General features: G+C 41.0%; 1 protein-coding gene across 1 annotated transcript in view; it reads left to right on the top strand.

The window, feature by feature from the left end:
- CTTNBP2 (cortactin binding protein 2) overlaps positions 1 to 22,908 on the top strand; it is a 194,806-nt gene that overhangs the window by 67,149 nt on the left and 104,749 nt on the right. Inside the window, 2 exon segments of the mRNA XM_080666006.1 lie at positions 4,419 to 4,643; positions 20,899 to 22,540. Of these exon segments, the coding sequence (XP_080522132.1) occupies positions 4,419 to 4,643; positions 20,899 to 22,540 (1,867 nt within the window).

The following is a 22,908-nucleotide window of genomic DNA, read 5'->3' as shown; positions in this document are numbered from 1 at the left end:
TATGATCCTTCTATTAACACCTTGTTGAGAGTTTTTATCAAGAAAGGGTGTTGGATTTTGTCAAATGCTTTTTCTGCATCAATTGATATGACTATGTGATTTTTATCTCTCAATTTGTTTATGTGATGTATCACGTTTATTGATTTGAGGATATTGTATCATCCTTGCATCCCCAGGATAAATCCTACTTGGTCATGGTGTATGATCTTTCTGATGTAGTGCTGGATCCGATTTGCTAGAATTTTGTTGAGGATTTTGGCATCTATGTTCATGAGGAATATTGGCCTGTAATTCTCTTTCATTGTGTTGTCTTTATCTGGTTTTGGTATTAGGGTGATGCTGGCTTCATAGAATGAGCTTGGAAGTGTTTCTTCCTCTTGAATTTTTTGGAATAGTCTGAGGATAATAGGTTTTAGTTCTTCCTTGAATGTTTGGTAAAACTCCCCTGTGAAGCCATCTGGTCCTGGGCTTTTGTTTGCTGGAAGCTTTTTGATGACTGCTTCAATTTCTTCCATAATTATTGGCCTATTGAGTTGTTTAGATTCTTCCTGATTGAGTTTTGGAAGGTTATGTTTTTCTAGGAATATGTCCATTTCCTCCAGGTTGTCCAGTTTGTTGGATTAGAGTTGTTCATAGTATTTTTTAACTATCCTTTGTATTTCTGTGGGGTCTGTTCTTATTTCTCCTCTTTCATTTCTGATTTTGTTTATTTGGGTCCTCTCTCTTTGCTTCTTGGTGAGCCTGGCTAGAGGTTCATCAATCTTGTTTATCCTTTCAAAGAACCAGCTCTTGGTTTTGTTGATCCTTTTGTATTGTTTTTTTGGTCTCAATGTTGTTTATCTCCACTCTGATCTTTATTATTTCCTTCCTTCTGCTTACACTGGGCTTTTCTTGTTGCTCTCTTTCTAACTCTTTGAGTTGTAGGGTTAGGTAATTTATTACCATTGTTTCTTTTCTTTTCTTTTCTTTTTTTTTTTTTTGCAGTAGGCTTGTAGTGCTATGAACTTCCCTCTCAAGACTGCTTTTGCTGTGTCTCATAGATTTTGGATTGTTGTGTTTTCATTGTCATTTGTTGCCATGATGTTTTTTATTTCTTCCTTGATCTCTCTGGTAACCCAGTCATTGTTTAATAGCATGCTGTTTAGACTACATGTGTTTGATTTTTTTGGATTGTTTTTATTGTAGTTGATTTCCAGTTTTATGCCAATGTGATCTGAGAAGATGCTTGATATGATTTATATCTTCTTGAATTTGAAGAGACTTTGCCTCTGTCCTAATATGTGGTCTATCCTTGAAAATGTTCCATGTGTGCTGGAGAAGAATGTATATTCTGTAGCTTTGGGGTGAAATGTTCTGAAGATGTCAATTAATTCCATATGGTCTAGTGAATCATTTAGGATTCATGTTTCTTTGCTGATTTTTTGTTTAGAGGATTTGTCCAATGGTGATAGTGGGGTATTAAAGTCTCCTACGATGATTACATTGCTGTAAATATCTCCTTTGATATTTTCCAGGAGTTTTTTTTTTTTATGTATTTGGGTGCTCCTGTATTGGGTGCATACATGTTTACCAGAGTTATCTCTTCTTGTTGGATTGCTCCCTTTAGTATTATGAAGTGGCCTTCCTTATCTCTTGTTATGTCCTTCACTTTGAGATCTAATTTGTCAGATATAAGTATTGCTACCCCAGCTTTTTTTTTTATTTCCATTGGCCTGAAAAACCTTTTTTTCATTCCTTCACCCTCAGTTTGTGTGCGTCTTTTTTTCTGAGGTGGGTTTCTTGTAGATAGCAGATATATGGGTCATGTTTTCTTATCCAATCCGTTACCCTATGTCTTTTGATTGGGGCATTTAATCCATTTACATTTAAAGTTATTATTTTTTTTTGCTTTAAATATATTTTATTGATATTTCACAGAGAAGAAGGGAGAGGGATAGAGAGCTAGAAACATCGATGAGAGAGAAACATCGATCAGCTGCCTCCTGCACACCTCCCACTGAGGATGTGCCCGCAACCAAGGTACATGCCCTTGACCGGAATCGAACCCGGGACCTTTTAGTCCGCAGGCCGACGCTCTATCAACTGAGCCAAACTGGTTTTGGCTAAAGTTATTATTAATAGGTACTTATTTTTTGCCATTTTTATTCTTTACCCCTGTATTCCTTCTTCGCTTCCTATTTCTTTTTTTTTTTTTTTTACAGCAGACCCTTTAGCATTTCTTGCATTGCTGGTTTGGTGGTAATAAATTCCCTTAGTCCTTTTTTTGTCTGTGAAGCTCCTGATTTCACCTTCAATTTTGATTGATGGCCTTGCTGGGTACAGTATTCTTGGATTCAGAACCTTCCTTTGTATGACTTTGTATATTTCATTCCATTCCCTTCTGGCCTGATGAGTTTCTGTTGAGAAATCAGTTGCTAGTCTGATGGGGGTTCCTTTTTATGTAACTTTCTGTCTCTCTCTTGCCGCTTTTAAGATTCTTACTTTGTCATTGCTGTTTGCCAATTTAATTATAATGTGCCTTGGTGTCAGTCTTTTGGGGTTCATTTTGCTTGGGACACTGTGAGCTTCTTGGATTTGTGTGGGGTTTTTCTTCCCTATATCAGGGAAGTTTTCTGTCATTATTTCTTCAAACAGGTTTTCTATTCCTTGCTCAGTTTCCTTCCTTCTGGAACCCTTAATATGTGGATGTTGTTTTGTTTCATGTTGTCCCAAAGTTCCCTTAGGCTCTCCTCCTGCTTTTTAATTTTTTTTTCCTAGCAGCTGCTCTACTTGGGTATTTTTTCCTACCTTGTCTTCTAGCTCACTGATGCGGTCCTCTGCTTCTTCTAGTCTACTCTTGATGTTTTCTATTGAGTTCTTTACAGCAGCAATGTTATTTTTCATTTCTTCTTGTTTCTTCTTCATTTCTTCTTGGTTCTTACTCATATCGTCAAATTTGTCTTCCATTCTTTTCATCCACCTTATGACCATTTCTCTGAATTCTTTCTCTGACAAGTTGCTTGCCTCCATTTCGTTTACTTCCTTTTCTGGTGATGCCTGCTTTTCTTTCATATGTGGGCTGTTTCTTTGTCTCCCCATGGTCTCTCTTCTCCGAGTGTCTGGTTATGTAGTTCTCACTCTCCTTTCCGTGGTGGAGTGTAGAGCTCCTCTGAATCCGCGTGTTTGCACCAGTTGGGGACCGGTGCTCTGGGGTTCACAGCTCTTTGGTGGGTGCCGCAGTTGTAGATTTTCAGGCTTCCGATAACATCCACTTTCCCCTTAAAGATGGCGCAGTCTCCACATCCGAGCCAGTGGCTCCGGGACAGAACCCAGCAGCAGTGGGTACTGCCCGATCAGGGGAGCCCCGTCCAGCAGTCCCCCACCTTCTCCTGGAGTATAGCTGTCCCTTAACTCACCAACAGACACTCCCTGTGCGACCTTCAGTTGTTCTTTCTATCTGCTCCGGGACAAGGCTCAGGACACGTCTGTCTATTCCGCTACCATTTCCCCCCCATTGGTTACTTCTTAATCGTGCCCTGACCAGCGAGCAAACCTAGAACCTTGGCGTATCGGGATGCTGAGAGTCTAATCAACTGAGGTACCTGGCCAGAGCAAGATATTTACATCTTCTTAAATTTTCTAGAGTCTTTTTATTTTTATTTTTTAAAATATGTTTTCATTGATTTGTTTTAGAGAGAAAATAAGGGAGAGGGATATTATAGAGAGAAACATCAATGAGAGAGAAACATTGATTGGTTGCCTCCTGCACGCTCCCTACTGGGGGTCAAACCTGCAACTTGGGCATGTGCCCTGACCAGAAATTGTCCTGGTGACCTCTTGTTTCATAGGTCAGTGCTCAACCACTGACCCACACCAGCCTGGCTCTGGAGGTTTTTTGTAGTTGTTCAAACTTTACAAAATGTGAATGGATTTTTGACTTAAAAAATTTCATGACATGATTTCTTCTTTGGCAGATATCCTTATCAATTCTTCTGGCTATACAAAACTTGTAGGAGATTTATATTTTTGACTTGGTAAATATTATGTGAAGTATTACTTATATGCATGTAGAGATAATATTAGTTTTGAACTTTTGCTAAAACTTATTTTAACTGTTGATCTTTCTGATTTTACTTTAAATTAGGGAAGGCTGAACCTAAAATTCAGTTCATTGAAGCAGTGGACGTCATGGGAAAATATATATTTGTATCATTTGTAATTTAAAAGACAATTTAAAAGTATTATAGATGCAATGGCATGCCAGGCTATCAGGGATTGGCGACACATTCCCCTCCCATCTTGCTCACCACCTGACATCACACTTTAGCCACTACTCAGAACAGTTGTGATACCATTTGGAAAAGCAATCACAAAACCTTCTTATCCATATCTTACCTTTTTATTCCTTTCTTCAGTGCATTCCTCTGATTTTGTTTTAGGCTCGCAGGAAGGAGGTGTTTGTCCAGGAACGCTATGGAAGATTTAACTTAAATGACCCATTCCTGGCACTGCAGAGAGACTACGAAGCAGGTGCTGCCGATAAAGAGAAGAAGCCAGTCTGTACCAACCCCCTCTCCATCCTGGAGGCAGTCATGGGCCACTGCAGAAAAATGCAGGAAAGGATGTCCGCGCAGCTGGCTGCTGCTGAGAGCAGACAAAAGAAGGTATTGAGACTTTCAAATGGTCATTACCCCATAATGCAGTGTAGAGGGCAGAAACGATCTCTGAGGTTATCCTTTGTTCTTAAATATTGTATTTTCATGAAGAGTTGGAATAAGTACTTAGAAATGCAAAATTGTGACTGATTCTGGTGGTTTTTTTGAAATGTCACTCAAAATTAACAAACAAACAAACAAACAAACAGACACAAAACACTAAACCAGAAAGGATGTTTGATAAAGAAGTTATGTTTCTCATTAAGGTGACTTTAATACTTTCTTTAAAATAATAATTTTCCTTCTTTGAATTTCTCTTTTCTATAGCTACGAGACATGCTTAACTGCTAGGGAGGTGAACCAGTAATGCAACCAGGACTCTGATCATATGTGGTATCCCCGACTTACTTTATCCAGCTTCTGTCTCAAATATTTCTTTAAAATTAAAAACCGCTTAAATTATTTCTTTGGAAAGTGAAACTAGCATGAGGAGAAGTAGAATGAAAGTTTGCGTGCAATCTCACTACGTGTCATCGTGCAGGCCTGGTTAGTCTCAGGCTCGCCTCTGGGGTCTGATAGCTGTGTATGCTGCAGACCTCCAGGCTCCTGCTCACTCACATGTGTTTCATTTAAACCAACTTCCTCCCCACCCTGTGCCTCCCCCACCAGCACACACGTATTTATTGTGCATGAGTAGATGCTTCAGAGTCCTGAGTGATAAAAGCTTACTATCATCAGCCATGCGGAAATAGAAGTTTAAATTTTGTCCTTCCAGTATACAGACAAGCTACGAATTCCCTTTAGAAAAGAGAGTGAGGAAATTGTAGAAGCTAATGATGTCTAGTATAATTAGAATTAAGAGCAATATGTTCTCTTAACCATCATTAAAATATAAATTAAAATTTTTCTGTTTGTCCTTTTCAGAGAACTTGTTATAGCTTACATGTAACACCTGCTTGATAATCAGCCTGAATGTGCCATATTGTAAATATTTATGATACTGTCATTGATGTGTATGTCTTTTCTCTGTAGTTATATCTTTGCATTAACATATGCATGCCAGTGTTATGGAGTGGGTGTTGAGTAAAAGCAAACATTTTCATCAGAATGTCAAATGGTAAGAAAATAAAGCACTGGGTAAATTAGTAAAGAAGAAAGAATTGAAGGCTTTCCATGGATGTGAGATGGAGTCAAACAGTTTTACTTATGACTTTGCAAACCCTCTACAAAGCCCAGCAGACAACCACTGAGACCTCCAGAAATTGTCAAAAATCCCCATAAACCACATAAGCAAGAGTTAATGTATTTAAGCTGATGTCACTGAAGCTCATTTGTATTTCTTGGATGAGACACATTTCAGTTTTGTTCTTAACATGTCAAATGAGCTATTTCATAATAAATTTTTTCTGCTGTGTTATCAGAAGTCAAAATATTTTGTTTTCATTGTAGTTTGCACTTAATATACAAAAAATGCATGCTTTCCTAAATTTTACATCAGTTTTGCATCTTATCATTTCTCTTGTAGAAAACGAAGAAGAAACTCATTTTGAGATCAATCAAAGATTTTATTATCTAGCTTACTTTTTTAAATCAGCTTACATCCTGTTTGTTTCTGAATGACTGGGTCATTTCCAACCTGGCTGGTAGTGAAAGGAAATTGTTTCTGTCTTGTGAGTCCTGACAGGCTAATATGAAATGAGCCAGTGATCTGTCGCTCACATATAACGGGGATACAGGAGTTCTTTATGGCTGAATTCACTGGCTGTGTAGTCTCAGTGAAGGGTTGCTCTGACAGGCAGCGCTATCTTCTGTCCCTAAAGGATATTCTGTTCTGGTAGATTGTAGCATGTAAAAAGAGTTACAGTTTCTACTCTTATCCTGAATCTTACAAAGAAAATATCACATCAAGTGATGAGGCCACAAAACAAAGCAGTCATCTTTTTAGCAACAAAACTACCTGTCACCTTTAGTTTTGAAAGTTTTTTTTAAATTTTTATATATTGAATTGAGAGAGAGAGAGAGAGATTTGTTGCTCTACTTATTTATGCATTCATTGGTTGATTCTTGTATGTGCTCTGGCCAGAATCAAACCCACAACCTTAGCGTATTGGATGATGCTCTTAACTGAGCCACCTGGCCAGGGCCCGAAAGTATTTTAACCAGGCGTTTTCAGTACCCTTGCATATAAAGTAAATTGCAGCTTTAGAAATCTAAAATCAGTAAGACAAAAAAATCCATTACTCTCAATCAGTCCGGTTCTTTAAATTACTGTCAGAACAAAAGCCAGGGAAATTAAAGGCCCTATTATCTACAATTCAAGTGTTTATTACCAGACACCAGGCACAATTTGTGAGTGAGTCTAACACATTTGGCCTGAACGCTGCTCTGGTTGGCCTCTCCAGAGGAGAGGAGGTGGCTGCTTGCTCATTCAAGCATTAGTTCCTGCTGAGACTCCTGATAGGAGGGTTAACTGGTCATTTGCGTGCCAGGAAAATTTGGGCAAGAATAAATTTGGTAACAGACTGAGCGCTTAAAGCCGTTTTGAATAAGCTAATAAGTAATCATCATGGGAAACTTTGCCTCCAGTAATCTACTCCGCATTTAGAGCCTGTAACCTAGGTAGGTTAGAATGATATTTGGGTTTTTTATTACTTATCGTGTACATCATCTGTTAATAGAGTTTCTATCTTAATTTATTTTCAATCATTTTACTCACACTAGAAAGTATAATTTCTAACCCTAAAATAGGAGGGACCTTATAACTTGAGCAGAGCCTTTAAAAGTAAGAAGCCAAGATAATAACTCGGAAATTCTGAAGGGAGCAATATTTTTTCCACCAGTGAAAAACTAAAAGTAGCTCTGTGTATCGGGTATAGCTTCTTCTAGGTGGTAGCTCAGCATAATGAAGTCAGTTGTATGGCAATAGATGTATCATGCAGGGTTTTAGTTGTGAGCAAATGGAGCCAATATTTATTGAGTTAAGCAGAAAAAGTGTTTATTGGTTGTTTTACATTATGGTAAAGCCTGGCCAGGACAGTTAGGGGACCAGCTCTTACCAGCCAGCATCACCAACAAATGCTCATTATAGATCCAGTCTGAAGTGGGTGTTTTTGCTCATGAGAGCTGGATACTGCACCTTGCTGACTCCAGACAGCACCACTGCCATCACTGCTCTGGGTCTTGAGGGATGCCTCCATGGCCCTGCTTCTTTGCATCCCTAATTTCCCACTGGAAGCCTAAGAACAGGTGCATTTCATTGGTCAAACTTAAGCTCCACACCCTCTCCTCAGCTACAAGGAAGACTGGGAAAGCTCCCAGACATTGGACATATTTCACTTCCGTGGGGGAGAATAATATGGTGGAGAATTCTCCTAACAGGAAGCAGTTTCAGGTGCTAGACAACCAAAGAAATAACAGTTGAGCCAGAAAAGAATAATCAAGTTGTTTTAATTTCTTTCATATGCTTCGTCTTCCTATTATAGCTAATTGTACTGTACTGCCACTTGTATTCAGTGCTCTCTATTTCATTACATAACGGTTTATAACATACAATTTAATTTTAAATTGCTTCCTAGACTTTCATTCAAGGACAACATAGTTGAGAACCATCTAAAATAACATTTTTAGAAAGAGTATTTAGGACATTTTGTAAATTAGTGATTGTTTTTAGCTCATTCCTGAGTCTTTTTTTTTTTTTTTTGTATGATTCATTGTTCCATTTCAACATGTATTTGACTTCCCAGGCACATTGCAGTGAGTGTTAAGAGGGAGTTGGAGACGTGTCTTATGCTCCCTCTCAGATGGGATATTTTCTTTTGCTCTATTTTCAAATTCATTGTCCTTTATAATTCTACTCTCTCAAGTCTGCTATTTAAGCCCATTCAATGAACTTTTTTTCATTTTATTTTTATTTTACTTTTATTGTTTAAAGTTTTTACTTATTTCAGAGAGGAAGGGATAGTGAGAGAGATACAGAAACATCAATGATGAGAGAGAATCATTGATAGGCTGCTTCCTGCACACCCCACACTGGGGACCAAGCCCAAAACCTTGGGCATGTGCCCTGATCGAGAAACGAACTGTGACCTCCTGGTTCATAGATTTACGCTCAACCACTGAGGCATGCCAGCTGAGCAACATCTTTTCATTTTATTTATTATGCTTTTTAGTTCTAGATTTTCATTTGATTTTTTTTTTTTTTTTTTTTTTTTTTTTAGTTTTTATTTCTATGCCAAGATTCCCCTTCTGTTCTATCATTGTGACCATATTTTTCTTTGACAATGGCTGCTTTAGGGTCCTTGTCTGCTAATGCTAATATGGATCACCTTGGACATAGTTTATATTTGAAAACATTTTTTTTGACAATGGATCACTTTAAAAAATAAATTCTTTGCCTGTCTTGTAATTTTTTATTGTATAGTAGACATTATGGCACAGAGAACCTAGATTCTGTTATCTTCTGAAGAATGTATTGTATTTTTTTAGTAAGCAGTTAACCTGGTTAGATTCATACTCCATACTCTGTCCTTGCAGTTGGCAATAACTAAAATATTTGTTGAGTTCTCTCACCCATTCAGCACCCACCTGTCATTCAGTGTGGAGTCTCCCTGATGAATGTGTAATATAAGGATCAAAGATACTGGTGGGTTCATTGTGGCATCCCCAGTTTCATCCTCTGCCTTCTCAATACAATACAAGGGGTGCTCTGTGCTTGAGCTCCTGCTGCCAGTACTGTCAGGACAGAGAATTGCCCTCGCTTGAAAAGCTACACCAGGGCAAATCTCATGTTATGCCGTTGACTCCTTTCTAATGGGAAGATATACTCCTCTCATTCCTACTACTTTTATTACTCTTGAGAGCCTTCAAATAGTTAGGTTTTATATTTTACATTTTTTTCAAAGACTCATAATTATTATCTGCAGGAGAGATAGTCTAATAAAAGTTATTTCACCATTATTAGTAGCGGAACGTTCTCTGATGTACTTGGCAATTGTTGAATTACAACTGCTGTCTAACTAATAAAAACATCCATCTATATGTTAAATATGGTCAATTCTCTAGATCCAAATTTGTCCGTATATAGATAGATAGATAGATAGATAGATAGATACCTATATCTATATACTAGAGACCTGGTGCATAGATTCGTGCACATTGAAAGGAAATTAATTAGAAGGTGGCTGGCGGGGCGGGACTGGGAGAGACGGGCTGGACATGCCCTGGAGCCAACTTCCCGCAGTCCCTCCCCGGCTGGCCGCACCTGGGCGGCGCCAGGGCTCAAAAGGTATCTGCGGGCAGGTGGGGTTCCTCAGCCTGGTCTGCAGGGATTAGGCCGAAACCGGCAGTCCGATATCCCCCGAGGGGTCCCCGAGTGCGAGAGGACACTCTGCAAGTTGCTGTCACTTGGCAGCTCCTGCTTTGAGCATTTGCCCCCTGGTGGTCAGTGCATGTCATACCTACCGGCCAGTCGGCTGGTCGCTTAGCCTTTTATATCCTATCTAATAAAAGAGTAATATGCAAATCGGCTGTACCTCCACTACACCCACAAGCCACGCCCACCAGCCAATCAGGAGTGAGTATGCAAATTAACCCAACCAAGATGGCTGCAGCCATGGAGCGAACAGGAGGCTTGGGTTTCCCTGGAAATGGAGGAAGCCAAGCTTCCTGCACACCCTGGCTGGCCCAGGCCTCCACTCAAGGCTACAAAGTTTCAATTATAGAAGATAAATAAATCCCAACAAAAATGGCTGCGGCCATGGAGCGAACAGGAGGCTTGGGTTTCCCTGGCAATGGAGGAAGCCAAGCTTCCTGCACACCCTGGCCGGCCCAGGCCTCTGCTCAAGGATACAAAGTTTCAATTGTAGAAGATAAATAAACCCCAGATACCAGAGCCTCCGCTTGGGTTGCCGGGGGGCGTGGCCGGCCTGTAAACCACCACAGGCCCCTCACCCAGGCCGCCCCACGCCCCCCAAGGGAACCTCCACCCGGATCCGGGACACCCTTCAGGGCAAACCAGCTGGCCCCCACCCATGCACCAGGCCTCTATCCTATCTAATAAAAGATTAATATGCAAATTGACCATCACTCCAACACAAGATGGCTGCCCCCATGTGGACAAAGATGGCTGCCCCATGTGGACACAAGATGGCCGCCACAAGATGGCCAGCAGGGGAGGGCAGTTGAGAGGGACCAGGCTGCAAGGGAGGGCAGTTGGGAGCGATCAAGCCTGCAGGGGAGGGCAGTTAGGGGTGACCAAGCCGGCAGAGGAGGGAGGGGGCAACCGGGCCTGCAGGGAAGGGCAGTTGGGGGGGACCCAGGCCTGCAGGGGAGAGCAGTTTGGGGGGACCAGGCCTGCAGGGGAGGGCAGTTAGGGGCAATCAGGCTGGCAGGGGAGCAGTTAGGCATCAATCAGGCTGGCAGGGTAGTGGTTAGGGGGTGATCAGGCTGGCAGGCAGAAGTGGTTAGGGGCAATCAGGAAGGTAGGCAGGCGAGCAGTTGGGAGCCAGCAGTCCTGGATTGGGAGAGGGATGTCTGACCGCCCTTTTAGGCCCGATCCTATTGGGATCGGGCCTAAATGGGCAGTCGGACATCCCTCAAGGGGTCCCAGATTGGAGAGTGTGCAGGCTGGGCTGAGGGACACCCCCCCACACACACCGTGCACGAATTTCGTGCACCGGGCCTCTAGTATATAGATATTTATCTTCAGAGGAAGAACATTGTGCCAAAGTGACACATTGTTAAATAGCACAAATTGTTATTATATTATAAATTGAACATTTTTTTAGTGCTAGGCACAAGGGTGCATGCTTTATATGTGCTGCCTCATTTAATATTATAATCATTGATATTCCTCTTTGTGCAGATAAGGAACCAAAGAGAACTGATCTTTAGAGACAAAACATACCAAAGTCACACAACTAAGAACTTTGGGATCAGAACTTATTACTATATCTCTTACATTTTTAAAATTTTATCTTTATTATTGAAAGTATTATAGATCCCTCCATTCCAGCCCTCCCCCCAATGGACTGTCTACTGCTCTACCACCCCCTCCACAGGCCTTCCCTGCTACTGTCTGTCTATGGGTTATGCATATCCTATAAAATAAAAGGCTAATATGCAAATCGACTGGTGGAATGACCAGTCGCTATGACATGCACTGACCACCGGGGGCAGAGGCTCAACGCAGGAGCTGCCCCTGGTGGTCAGTGCTCTACCACAGGGGGAACGCTGCTCAGCCAGAAGCTGGGCTCATGGCTGGCAAGCACAGCAGCACTGGTAGGAGCCTCTGCTGCCTCCGTGGCAGCACTAAGGATGTACGACTGCCAGCTTAGGCCCGCTCTCCGTGGGGAGCGGACCTAAGCCATCAGTCGGACATCCCCCAAGGGCTCCCAGACTGCGAGAGGGCGCAGATTGGGATAAGGGACCACCCCCCCGAGTGCACATATTTTGTGCACTGGGCCTCTAGTATGTATATAAGTTATTTGGTTATTCTCTTCTTGCACCCCCCGCTTCCCTCTGAAATATATCAGTCTGTTGCATGCTTCAGTATCTCTGAATCTACTTTGTTCCTCATTTCATTTTGTTTATTCGATTCCGCATATAAGTAAGATCATGTAATACTTTTCTTCCTCTGACTGGCTTATTTCGCTTAGCATAATACTCTCCAGGTCCCTCTATGCTATCTCAAACTGTAAGAGAGCCATCTTTTTATAGACACACTAGAGACCCGGTGCATGAAATTCGTGCATGGGAGGGGGTGTCCCTCAGCCCAGCCTGCACCCTCTCCAATCCAGGACTGCTGGCTCCCAACTGCTAGCCTGCCTGCCTTCCTGATTGCCCCTAACCGCTTCTGCCTACCAGCCTGATCACCCCCTAACCACTACCCTGCCAGCCTGATTGATGCCTAACTGCTCCCCTGCCAGCCTGTTTGCCCCTAAATACCCCCCTGCAGGCCTGGTCACCCCTAACTGCCCTCCCCTGCAGGCCTGGTCCTCTCCAACTGCTCTCCCCTGCAGGCCCGGTTGCCCCCAACTTCCCTCCTCTGCCAGCCTGGTCACCCCTAACTGCCCTCCCATACAGGCTTGATCGCCCCCAGCTGCCCTCCCTTGCAGGCCTGGTCCCTCCCAACTGCCCTCCCCTGCTGGCCTGATCACCTACAACTGCCCTCCCTTGCAGACCTGGTCCCAACTTCCCTCCCTTGCAGGCCTGGTCCCTCCCCTGCTGGCCATCTTGTGGCGGCCATCTTGTGTCTACATGAGGACAGCTATCTTTGATCACATGGAAGTAGCCATCTTGTGTGTTGGAATGGCAGTCAATTTGCATATTATTCTTTTATTAGATAGGACTAGAGAGGATAGAGGCCTGGTGCATGGGTGGGGGCCAGCTGGTTTGCCCTGAAGGGTGTCCCGGATCAGGGTGGGGGTTCCCCTGGGGCATGGGGCGGCCTGGGTGAGGGGCCTGTGGTGGTTTACAGGCTGGCCACGCCCCTGGCGACCCAAGTGGAGGCCCTGGTATCTGGGATTTATTTATCTTCTATAATTGAAACTTTGTAGCCTTGAGTGGAGCCAAGCCTCCTGCTCACTCCGTGGCTGCAGCCATTTTTGTTGGGATTTATTTATCTTCTATAATTGAAACTTTGTAGCCTGAAGCGGAGGCCAAGGCAGGCCAGGGCTGTGGAAACTTGGCTTCCTCCATCGCTGGGGGCAACTCAAGCCTCCTGCTCTTTCCAGCTCCGTGGCTGCCATCATTTTTGTTGGGATTTATTTATCTTCTATAATTGAAACTTTGTAGCCTTAAGTGAAGGCCAAGGCAGGCCAGGGCAGGTGGAAAGCTTGGCTTCTTCCATCACCAGGGAAGCCCAAGCCTCCTGCTCTCTCTGTGGCCGCAGCCATCTTGGTTGGGTTAATTTGCATACTTGCTCCTGATTGGCTGGTGGGTGTGGCTTGTGGGTGTAGTGGAGGTATGGTCATTTTGCATATTACTCTTTTATTAGATCGGATAGTATTCCATTATGTAAATAAATGCACCACCGTTTTTTCATTCATTCATTTACTGATTAATACGCTGTTTCCAGATCTTAGCTATTGTAAATTGCTCTGCTCTGAACATAGGGGTGCATATAGTGTTTCTGGCTTCTTAGAATATATTCCTAGAAGTGGGATCACCTGGTCAGATGGCAGTTCCATTTTTAATTTTTGAGGAAACTCCACACTGTTTGACATAGTGGTTGTACTAGTCTGCATTCCGACCAGCAGTGTACTAGAGTTCCTTTTTCTCCACATCCTCTCCAGCACTTGTTGCTTGTTCATTTATTGACATGACAATAGCCATTCTGGCAGGTGTGAGTTGGTACCTTGTTGTTTTGCATCTCTCTGATGACTAGTGACATTGAGTATTTTTTCATTTTGATGCTGATTCATTTTGATGTGCAGAAACTTCGTATTTTGATGTAGTCCCATTTGTTTATTCTTTTTCTTTGTTTCTCTGGCCCTCAATTTGTATCAGAGAAAACTTTACTACGTTAGATGTCTGATATTTTCCTGCTTACATTTGTTTCTAGAATTTTTATGGTTTCATGACTTACATTTAAGTCTTTAATCCATTTTGAGTTTATTCTTGGGTATGGTATAAGTTGGTGGTCTACTTTCATTTTTTTGCATTTATCTGTCCAATTTTCCCAACACCATTTAATGAAGAGACTGTCTTGCCTTCTTTGTCAAATATTAATTGAGCATAATGGCTTGGGTTGATATCTGGCTTCTCTGGTCTGTTCCACTGATCTATATGCCTGTTCTTGTGCCAGTAGTAGGCTGTTTTGATTACCATGGCTTTGTAGTTTAATTTGATATATGGTATTGTGATCCCTCCAACTTTGTTCTTTATTCTCAAGATTGCTGAGTCTATTCAGGGTCTTTATTGGTTCCATATAAATTTTTGGAGTATTTTTTCTAGATCTGTGAAATATGCCATTGGTATTTTGATAGGGATGGCATTGAATCTACAGATTGCTTTTGGTAGTATAGATATTTTAATAATTCTAATCCATTAACATGGTATTTTCTCCCACTTGTCTATATCTTCTTAAATCTCTCTTTTTTTTAATGTACTGTAGTTTTCTGAGTACAGGTTTTTACCTCATTGGTTAAGTTTATTTCTAAGTATCTTAATTTTTTTGTTACAATGGTAAATGGGATTTTTTTTTTTTAGTTTTTTTTTTTTTTTAGTTTTTTTTTTTTTTTTTAGTTTTTCTTTCTAAGAGAGCATTATTGGTGTATAAAAATGCCATTGAGTTCTGGGTGTTAATTTTGTATCCTGCTACATTGCTGAATTCGTTTATTGAATCTAGCACTTTTTTGGGGGTCTTTAGGGTTTTCTATGTACAATATCATGTCATCTCAGAATAATGATAGTTTTACATCCTCCTTTCCAATATGTATGCCTATTATTTTTTTTCTTCTCATAAATAACTGTGGCTAGCACTTCCTGTACTATGTTGACTAAAAGTGGTGAAAGCAGACAACCCTGTCTTATTCCTGTTCTTAGGGAAAATGGTTTTAATTGTTTTTTTATATGCATTTGTGGTTTGTTTTTTAAAAAAAATATTTTTATTGATTTCAGAGAGGAAGGAAGAGGGAGAGAGAGAAACATCTAGGATGAGAGAGAATCATTGATCAGCTGCCTCCTGCAAGTCCCCTACTAAGGATCGAGACCAAAACCCGGGAATGTGCCCTTGACTGGAATCGAACCTGGGACCTTTCAGTTCACAGGCCGATGCTCTTATCCACTGAGCCAAACCAGCTAGACATGGTTTTAATTTTTTCCCATTGAGTATAATGTGGGCTGTAGGTTTGTGATTTATGGCCTTTATTTTGTTGAGATATGATCTCTCTATTCTCACTTTGCTGAGAGTTTTATCAAAAATGGGGGTTGGAATTTGTCAAATGCTGTCTCTGCATCTGTTGATAAAATCATGGGGTTTTTGTCTTTCAATTTGTTTATGTGATGTATCACATTTATTGATTTGCGAATATTATACCAGCCTTGCATCCCTGGATTAATCCCACTTGTTCTTGTTGTATGGTCTTTTTAATGTATTGCTGAATCTGATTTCCTAATATTTTGTTGAGGATTTTAACATGTATGTTCATCAGGAATATTGGCCTGTAATTCTCTTTCTTTGTAGTGTCTTTACCTGGTTTTAGAATTAGGATAATACTGGCCTTGTGGAAAGAGCTTGGAAGTGTTCCTTCCTCTTGAATATTTTGGAATAGTTTGAGGAGGATAGATGATAGTTCTTTGAATATTTGGGAAAACTCCCCTGTAAAGCCTTCTGGACCATGGTTTTTGTTTGCTGTGAAGTTTTTTGTGTGTTTTTTGTTGTTGTTATTGTTGTTTGCTGCTTCAATTTCATCAGTTGTGATTGGCCTATTCAGGTTTTCTGATTCTTCCTGATTCAGTTTTGGAAGGTTGTATTTTTCTAGGAATTTTCCATTTCATCCAAGTTGTCCAGCTTGTTCATATATAGTTATTCATAGTATTTTCTTACAATCTTTTGTATTTCTGTCTGTCAGTTGTTACTTCATCTCTTTTGTTTCTGAGTCTATTTATTTGGGTCCTCTCTCTTTGTTTCTTGATGAGTCTGCCTAAAGTTTCATAAATCTTGTTTATCTTTTCAAAGAACCAGCTCTTGGTTTCATTGATCTTTTGTATTGTTTTATTCATCTCTATGTTAATTATTTCCACTCTGATCTTTATTTTTTTCCTTCCATCTACTTATCCCTGGCTTTTCTTGTTGTTCTCTTTCTAATTCCTTAAATTTTAAGGTTTATTAAAATTTTTTTTGAAGTAGGCCTGTAGTGATATGAACTTCCCTCTCAGGACTGCTTTTGCTGTGTCTCATAGATTTGGGGTTGTTGTGTGTTCATTTTCATTTGTTCCCAGGAAGTTTTGGGTTTCTTCCTTGATTTCATTGTTAACTCATTTGGTGTTTAATAACATGCTTTTTGGCCTCCATGTATTTGAATGTTATGGATTTCTAGTTTCATGCCATTATGATCGGAGAAGATTACTGATATGATTTCAGTCTTCTTGACCATGTATAGACTTAGTTTGTGTCCTAACATGTGGTCTATCTTTGACAGTGTCCCATGTATACTTGAGAAGAATGTATATTCTGCAGCTTTGGGGTGAAATGTTCCTTAAATGTCAGTATAATCCATTTTATCCAGTGTGTCATTTAGGGTCACTGTTTCTTTGTTGATTTTTGTTTAGAAAATCTATCCAGTGATGTTAGTTGGGTGTTTAAGTCCCCTACTATACCTACTATGATTGTATTGCTCTCCTCCTCTCTCTTAAAATCCTCCAGAAGTTTTATTTATATATTTGGGTGCTTCCATATTGAGTGCATATATGTTTACCCTGCTGTATTTATCCCTTTAGTATTACGAAGTGGCCTGGCCTTCATTGTCTCTTATTATGGCCTTCATTTTGAAGTCTGTTTTGTCAGATATAAGTATTGCTGCCTTCTTTTTTCTTCATTTCCATTTGCATGGACATTTTTCCCCCATCCCTTCACTTTCATCCTGTGTGAGTCTTTTGTTCTGAGGTGGTTCTCCTGTAGACAGCATATATATGGGTCATGTTTTCTTATCCATTCAGGTACCCTATGTCTTTTGATTGGAGCATTTAAGCCTTTTATATTAAGATTATTATTGACTAGAGGCCCTATGCACAAAATTCATGCAAGAGTAGGCCTCTGCAGCCCCAGCTGCCTCGGCCCATGCAGCCACGGCCCCACACAAGTAACAGCCATCTGCAGATCATTCAGTAGCTCAAGCCAGGTGGCCCCAATGAGAGCACTGGCAGTGGCTGACTTTGCACCTCACAGGAGACCGCAGAGCCAGTCCACCTGGTGGACAGCTTCAGACAATGCCAGATTACAACTCTACCACATTCATGAGTGACACACTCAAGGGGAGGACTTAGTGAACACCCAAGCCCCACTGAAGCAAGTCCTGTGCCATAGGGTGTCTTCTGCTGTAGCCACAGCTAGTCTTCACAGCCAGTTGGCCTGGGGGTCAATCCCTCCCAGTGATGCCAACAGCAATCAAGGCTCAACTACAACAGGATAGTGCACATAGCCCATATAGGGGCACACCTAGAGTGCCTAGCTCAGGAGACTGAGGAGGCTGAGCCATTGGGCCCTATAGGACACCTTCTACACAAGGCCACTCTACAAAATCCTGGAGATGTAGCAGCTACCTAATACATAGAAACAAACACAGAGAAGCAGCCAAAATGTAAAAACAAAGAAAAATGAAAAAAAAAAAAAATCCAGAAAAAGAACTGAGTGAATTGGAAGCAAACAAACTACTACATATAGAATTCAAAACAATGGTTATAGTGATGTTCAAGGAACTTAATGAGAGCTTCAAGGAACTTACTGAGAATGTCAGGGAACTTAGTGAGAATGTCATGACATCAAAGACATGAAAAGGGACCAGTCAGAAATTAAGGATTCACTAGCTGAAATGAAGAATAATTTATAGGAAATCAATGGTAGAGTAGTGGATGCTAAGAATCAAATAAGCAATTTGGAATATAAGGAAGCAAAAAACACCCAATCAGAATAGCAAAAATTAAATAGAATCCAAAAATATAAAGATAGCGTAAGGAGCCTCTAGGACAACTTCAGGCATACCAACATTCACATCATTTGGGTGCCAGAAGGAGAAGAGAGAGAGAGTAAAAAGTTGAACATCTATTTGAAGAAATAATGACAGAAAACTTTCCCTACATGATGATAAAAATATATTTACAAGTCCAGGAAGTACAGAGAGTTCCAAACAAGATGAACCCAAAGAGACCCCACACGAAGACACATCATTATTAAAATTCCAAAGGTTAAAGACAGAGAATCTTAAGAGCGGCAAGAGAAAAGCAGTTATTTACTTACAAGGGAGCGCCCATACGACTGTTAGCTTGTTTCTCAACAGAAACATTGGAGGCCAGAATTAAGTGGTAAGAAATATTCAGTGATGAAAAGCAAGGACCAACAACCAAGATTACCCAGCAAAGCTACCATTTAGAATTAAAGGTCAGATAAAGAGCTTCATAGACAAGAAAAAGCTAAAGGAGTTCATCATCACCAAACCAGTATTACATGAAATGTTGAAGGGTCTTCATTAAGCAGAAGAAGAAGGGGAAGGGGAAGAGGAAGGAAGAAGATCGAGGATTCGGGTGGAGGAGGGCAATGGAGAGAGACAAGGGGAAATCTGTAATACTCTCAACAATATATTTTAAAAAACAAATACAGAAGAGGTATGTTAGTCTGAATTTTCTTGTTAAAAGAATCTATTAGGATAGACTGAGAGTCAGCTAAGTGGTCATTGGTTAAAGTTTCGGGGAGAGTTGCAGAAGTTTATCCCATGAATGAGGTAAATTGTAGAGGAAGCTAAACAAAGGTAGATAGAATGATTGATGATTTGGGTTCAAAGTGCAAATGAGTTTGGAGTCATGTCTCTGCAGGTACCTCATTTATGTGGTTTACTCTGTATTCTGCTATCTGTGATGAGATTTTAAAAGACCCATGTTAGGCTGAGATAGGATTCATAGACATGAATGATGGCAGGACAAAGATACAAATGAATTATGGGAGACATATAGTAGTATAGTTTTCTGTATAAATATTTGAGATAAGTTGAGTTAATCTTCTGTTGGAAGTCAGTTTTCACTTGGATTCTGAATTATAAGATGAAAGTTATTTAAAAAATGAAGTGTGATGACCCATAGTAAGGAAATTCTATGGGCAAGATGTGTGATATGGTGAGAAAAGCTTGAGACAAGTGGAACCCTGAGTGAATGTCTTGATTCTGACACTGATTAACTGGATACCAACAGAAAAATCACTAATTTAGCCTGTAGGTAGTTGTTTTGTAAAATGAAGGTAGTCCTTAGAGTTCTGCAAGACATCATTTTTCTACCTTCAGAGCTAAATTATGAAACTCATATTTTAAATATAAGCTGAAAACTGACCTAGTTTCTGCTTTTTTCTACATTGTTATAATGGGGGAGGATGCTAATATAAAATATATTTTAAACTAATTTTGTGTATGCCTTCCATAGCAACCTATTATTTGATGTATTTAAAAAAGTTAAATGCTACACCATAGCTTTAACTATAAATGTTTTTTATGATGGCTAAAATATGCCTGTAAATATAATGACAGTACTATTGTTCTCCAAATCTTACCTAATCTACTTATAAAGTCACCCCTACAAATTTTATACAGTAGAATAGAGTGTGTATGAATAAACAATAGTCTCTAATTATTCTTGGAGTATTATGTGTATTCCCAATCACCTATTTCACCTATTTATAGGACCCATTGCAATGTTACTTAACAACTTCTTCAAAGCAGGAAACATCCAAAGTAAATAAATAACATGCCAGAGCCCTCGCTGGGCAGTGAACCATTCTCTCCTTTTGGTCACTGCCTAGTGCAGGAGCCCCACATAAAGGTGTGCATTGGCATTCTAGGCAGAGAGAATAGCAAAGTCAAAGACCCTGAGACAAGACCACGTTTATGAGTGTTCAAGAAACTTAAAGGAAGCCAATAGAGTGGGAGCTAAGTGAGCAAGTGAGGCTGACGTAGGAGATGGGGTCAGACTTTTGGGTTCACTGACATTGATTATAATTCTAATAAGGTATTTCTTTAGCTCTTTGTAGTTTTCAAAGAACTTTCATATATAATTTTATGTGATTTCTATAGCAACCCATCGCAAGAACCTCAAAGTTAAAAACATGCTATCTAATACAATTGGCAAATAGAGGAACTTAGTGTTTATTTACTGGCACTTTTTATTATACTGTACCGCAAAGATTAGTTAGTAATTTTAAAGCATTAAACCTTAAAAAAAGTAGTTCCTTTACAGAGCTCTGATTTTACAAAAATAGAATGTACTGAACTCTGTGCTGTGAATAGAAGGACAAGATTACTATTCTCTTCTATAGTTAACTTTAGTAGATTAAGAAAATTCTCTGTTGGTGTAACTTACTTTAGACTCATTAAAATAAGAAAATAGATGTAACTAATTTTATGAAAAACATCTAAATTATACCAACAGAGAATTTTCTTAATGGAAATGTGGCATTTTAGCTAACCCAAATCATGTAATTGTAAGAAAAATCTCACAAGAAGCACTTCTTTGGCTAAAAGAACTTTCTGCATATTAATAGAGCTGTCCTGTGAATGTCTTTCAGCTGGAGATGGAAAAGCTTCAGCTGCAAGCCCTTGAGCAAGAGCACAAGAATCTGGCCTCCCGCCTGGAGGAAGAACGCGGCAAGAATAAGCATGTGGTCCTGATGCTGGTCAAGGAGTGCAAACAGCTCTCGGGCAAAGTCATAGATGAGGCCCAAAAGCTAGAAGAAGTAATGGCCAAACTGGACGAGGAAAAGAAAAAGACCAGTGCATTGGAAGAGGAACTCTCTGCTGAGAAACGAAGAAGCACAGAAATGGAAGCTCAGATGGAAAAACAGCTCTCTGAGTTTGACACTGAACGGGAACAGCTTCGTGCCAAGCTGCACCGAGAAGAAGCACACACTACTGACCTCAAAGAGGAGATAGACAAGATGAAGAAAATGATTGAGCAACTGAAAAGGGGAACTGACAGCAAACCAAGCCTCTCTCTGCCTCGGAAGGCGAAAGATAGGCATTTGGCCTCTATATCTGTGGGAACAGAAGGACCTATGACAAGATCTGTTGCTTGCCAGACAGACCTACCGATAGAAGGCGCTGACCACATGAAGAAGTTGTCTTTGACTGTGCCTGTAAAGCCTTCCACAGGGAGCCCCCGAGTTTCTGCAAATGCAAAAGGGAATGTGTGCAGCAATGCCACCTTGGTCAGACCAGGTATTGACAGGCAGGCTTCCCAAGGTGACTTGATTGGCTCCGCTCTGCCCACTGTCTCATCTCCAAGTGCAAATAGAATTGAGGAAAATGGACCCAGCACTGGTTCGACACCAGATTTAACAAGTAGCACACCCCCACATCCCAATAACGCTGTCCCTCCTACCCTGCAAACACTAGGCACAGCTCCCCAGAGCTATTCACAAGCTCCGCCTGTGCACAGTTTACACTCACCGTGTGCCAATGCGTCCCTGCATCCAAGTCTAAACCCACGCATCCAAGCAGCTAGATTTAGGTTCCAGGGCAATGCTAATGACCCAGACCAAAATGGAAATACTACCCAGAGTCCTCCATCAAGAGATGTCTCTCCTACAAGTCGTGAAAACCTAGTGGCCAAACAACTGGCTCGGAATACTGTGACCCAAGCACTGTCAAGATTTACAGGCCCTCAAGCAGGAGCACCCCCAAGGCCTGGAGCGCCCCCAGTAGGGGATGTTGGCACCTACCCTCCTGTTGGTCGGACCAGCTTAAAGACTCCCGGTGTAGCACGAGTGGACAGAGGAAACCCTCCTCCTATCCCTCCAAAAAAGCCAGGGCTCTCCCAAGCTCCTTCTCCACCCCACCCCCAACTCAAAGTTGTTATGGATAGCAGCAGGGCCTCCAGTGCTGGGGCCAAAGTAGATAACAAAACTGTGGCTTCACCTCCTTCCAGTTTACCGCAAGGGAGCAGGGTCATAACCGAGGAGAATGTCCCTAAATCCTCCTCTCCTCAGCTGCCACCAAAACCGTCCATAGATTTAACTGTGACACCGACAGCCCTGGCCACGTCTCAGGTGGGTGCCTGGCCTGCTGAAACCCCTGGACTGAACCAGCCTGCATGTGCAGAGCATTCCCTTGTCATTCCCACTACCATTGCCTTTTGCTCTTCCATAAACCCTGTTAGTGCCTCAATCTGTAGAACAGGTGTCTCAGACATCCTCCTGGTAACAGCATCAGGTAAAGGGATTGTCATGTTATACCCTTTTTAAGAATGTGGCCTGCTCTCTTACTTGCCTTAATTTCTTTCGCATTGCCATGGAACTTTTTTTTTAAATTTGATACTTTTTAATATATATTTCTTTCCTCCTTTTTTTTAATGACTCCAGGGTATGGTGATTCATCTTGAGGTGTTGTTATGCTAAGTGCTTTCTTTTTTCCTTTTTCTTTCTCTCTCTCTCTCTCTTTTTTTTTCTTAGTAACCTGAAAGTAGTGGTTTGGAGCACAAGGAGACCATAAATTTAGAGAGATGAAAGCATTTCCATGGGAAGAAAGACTGTTCCTTCTTATTAAATTTATCTCACAGACTTTAATATCAGTGGGTCATC

Source organism: Plecotus auritus, assembly GCF_963455305.1.
Source record: "Plecotus auritus genome assembly, chromosome: 4".
NCBI classification, from domain to species: Eukaryota; Metazoa; Chordata; class Mammalia; order Chiroptera; family Vespertilionidae; genus Plecotus; species Plecotus auritus.
Note: the sequence above shows the minus strand (reverse complement) of the source record. Positions and strands in the feature narration are given on the sequence as shown.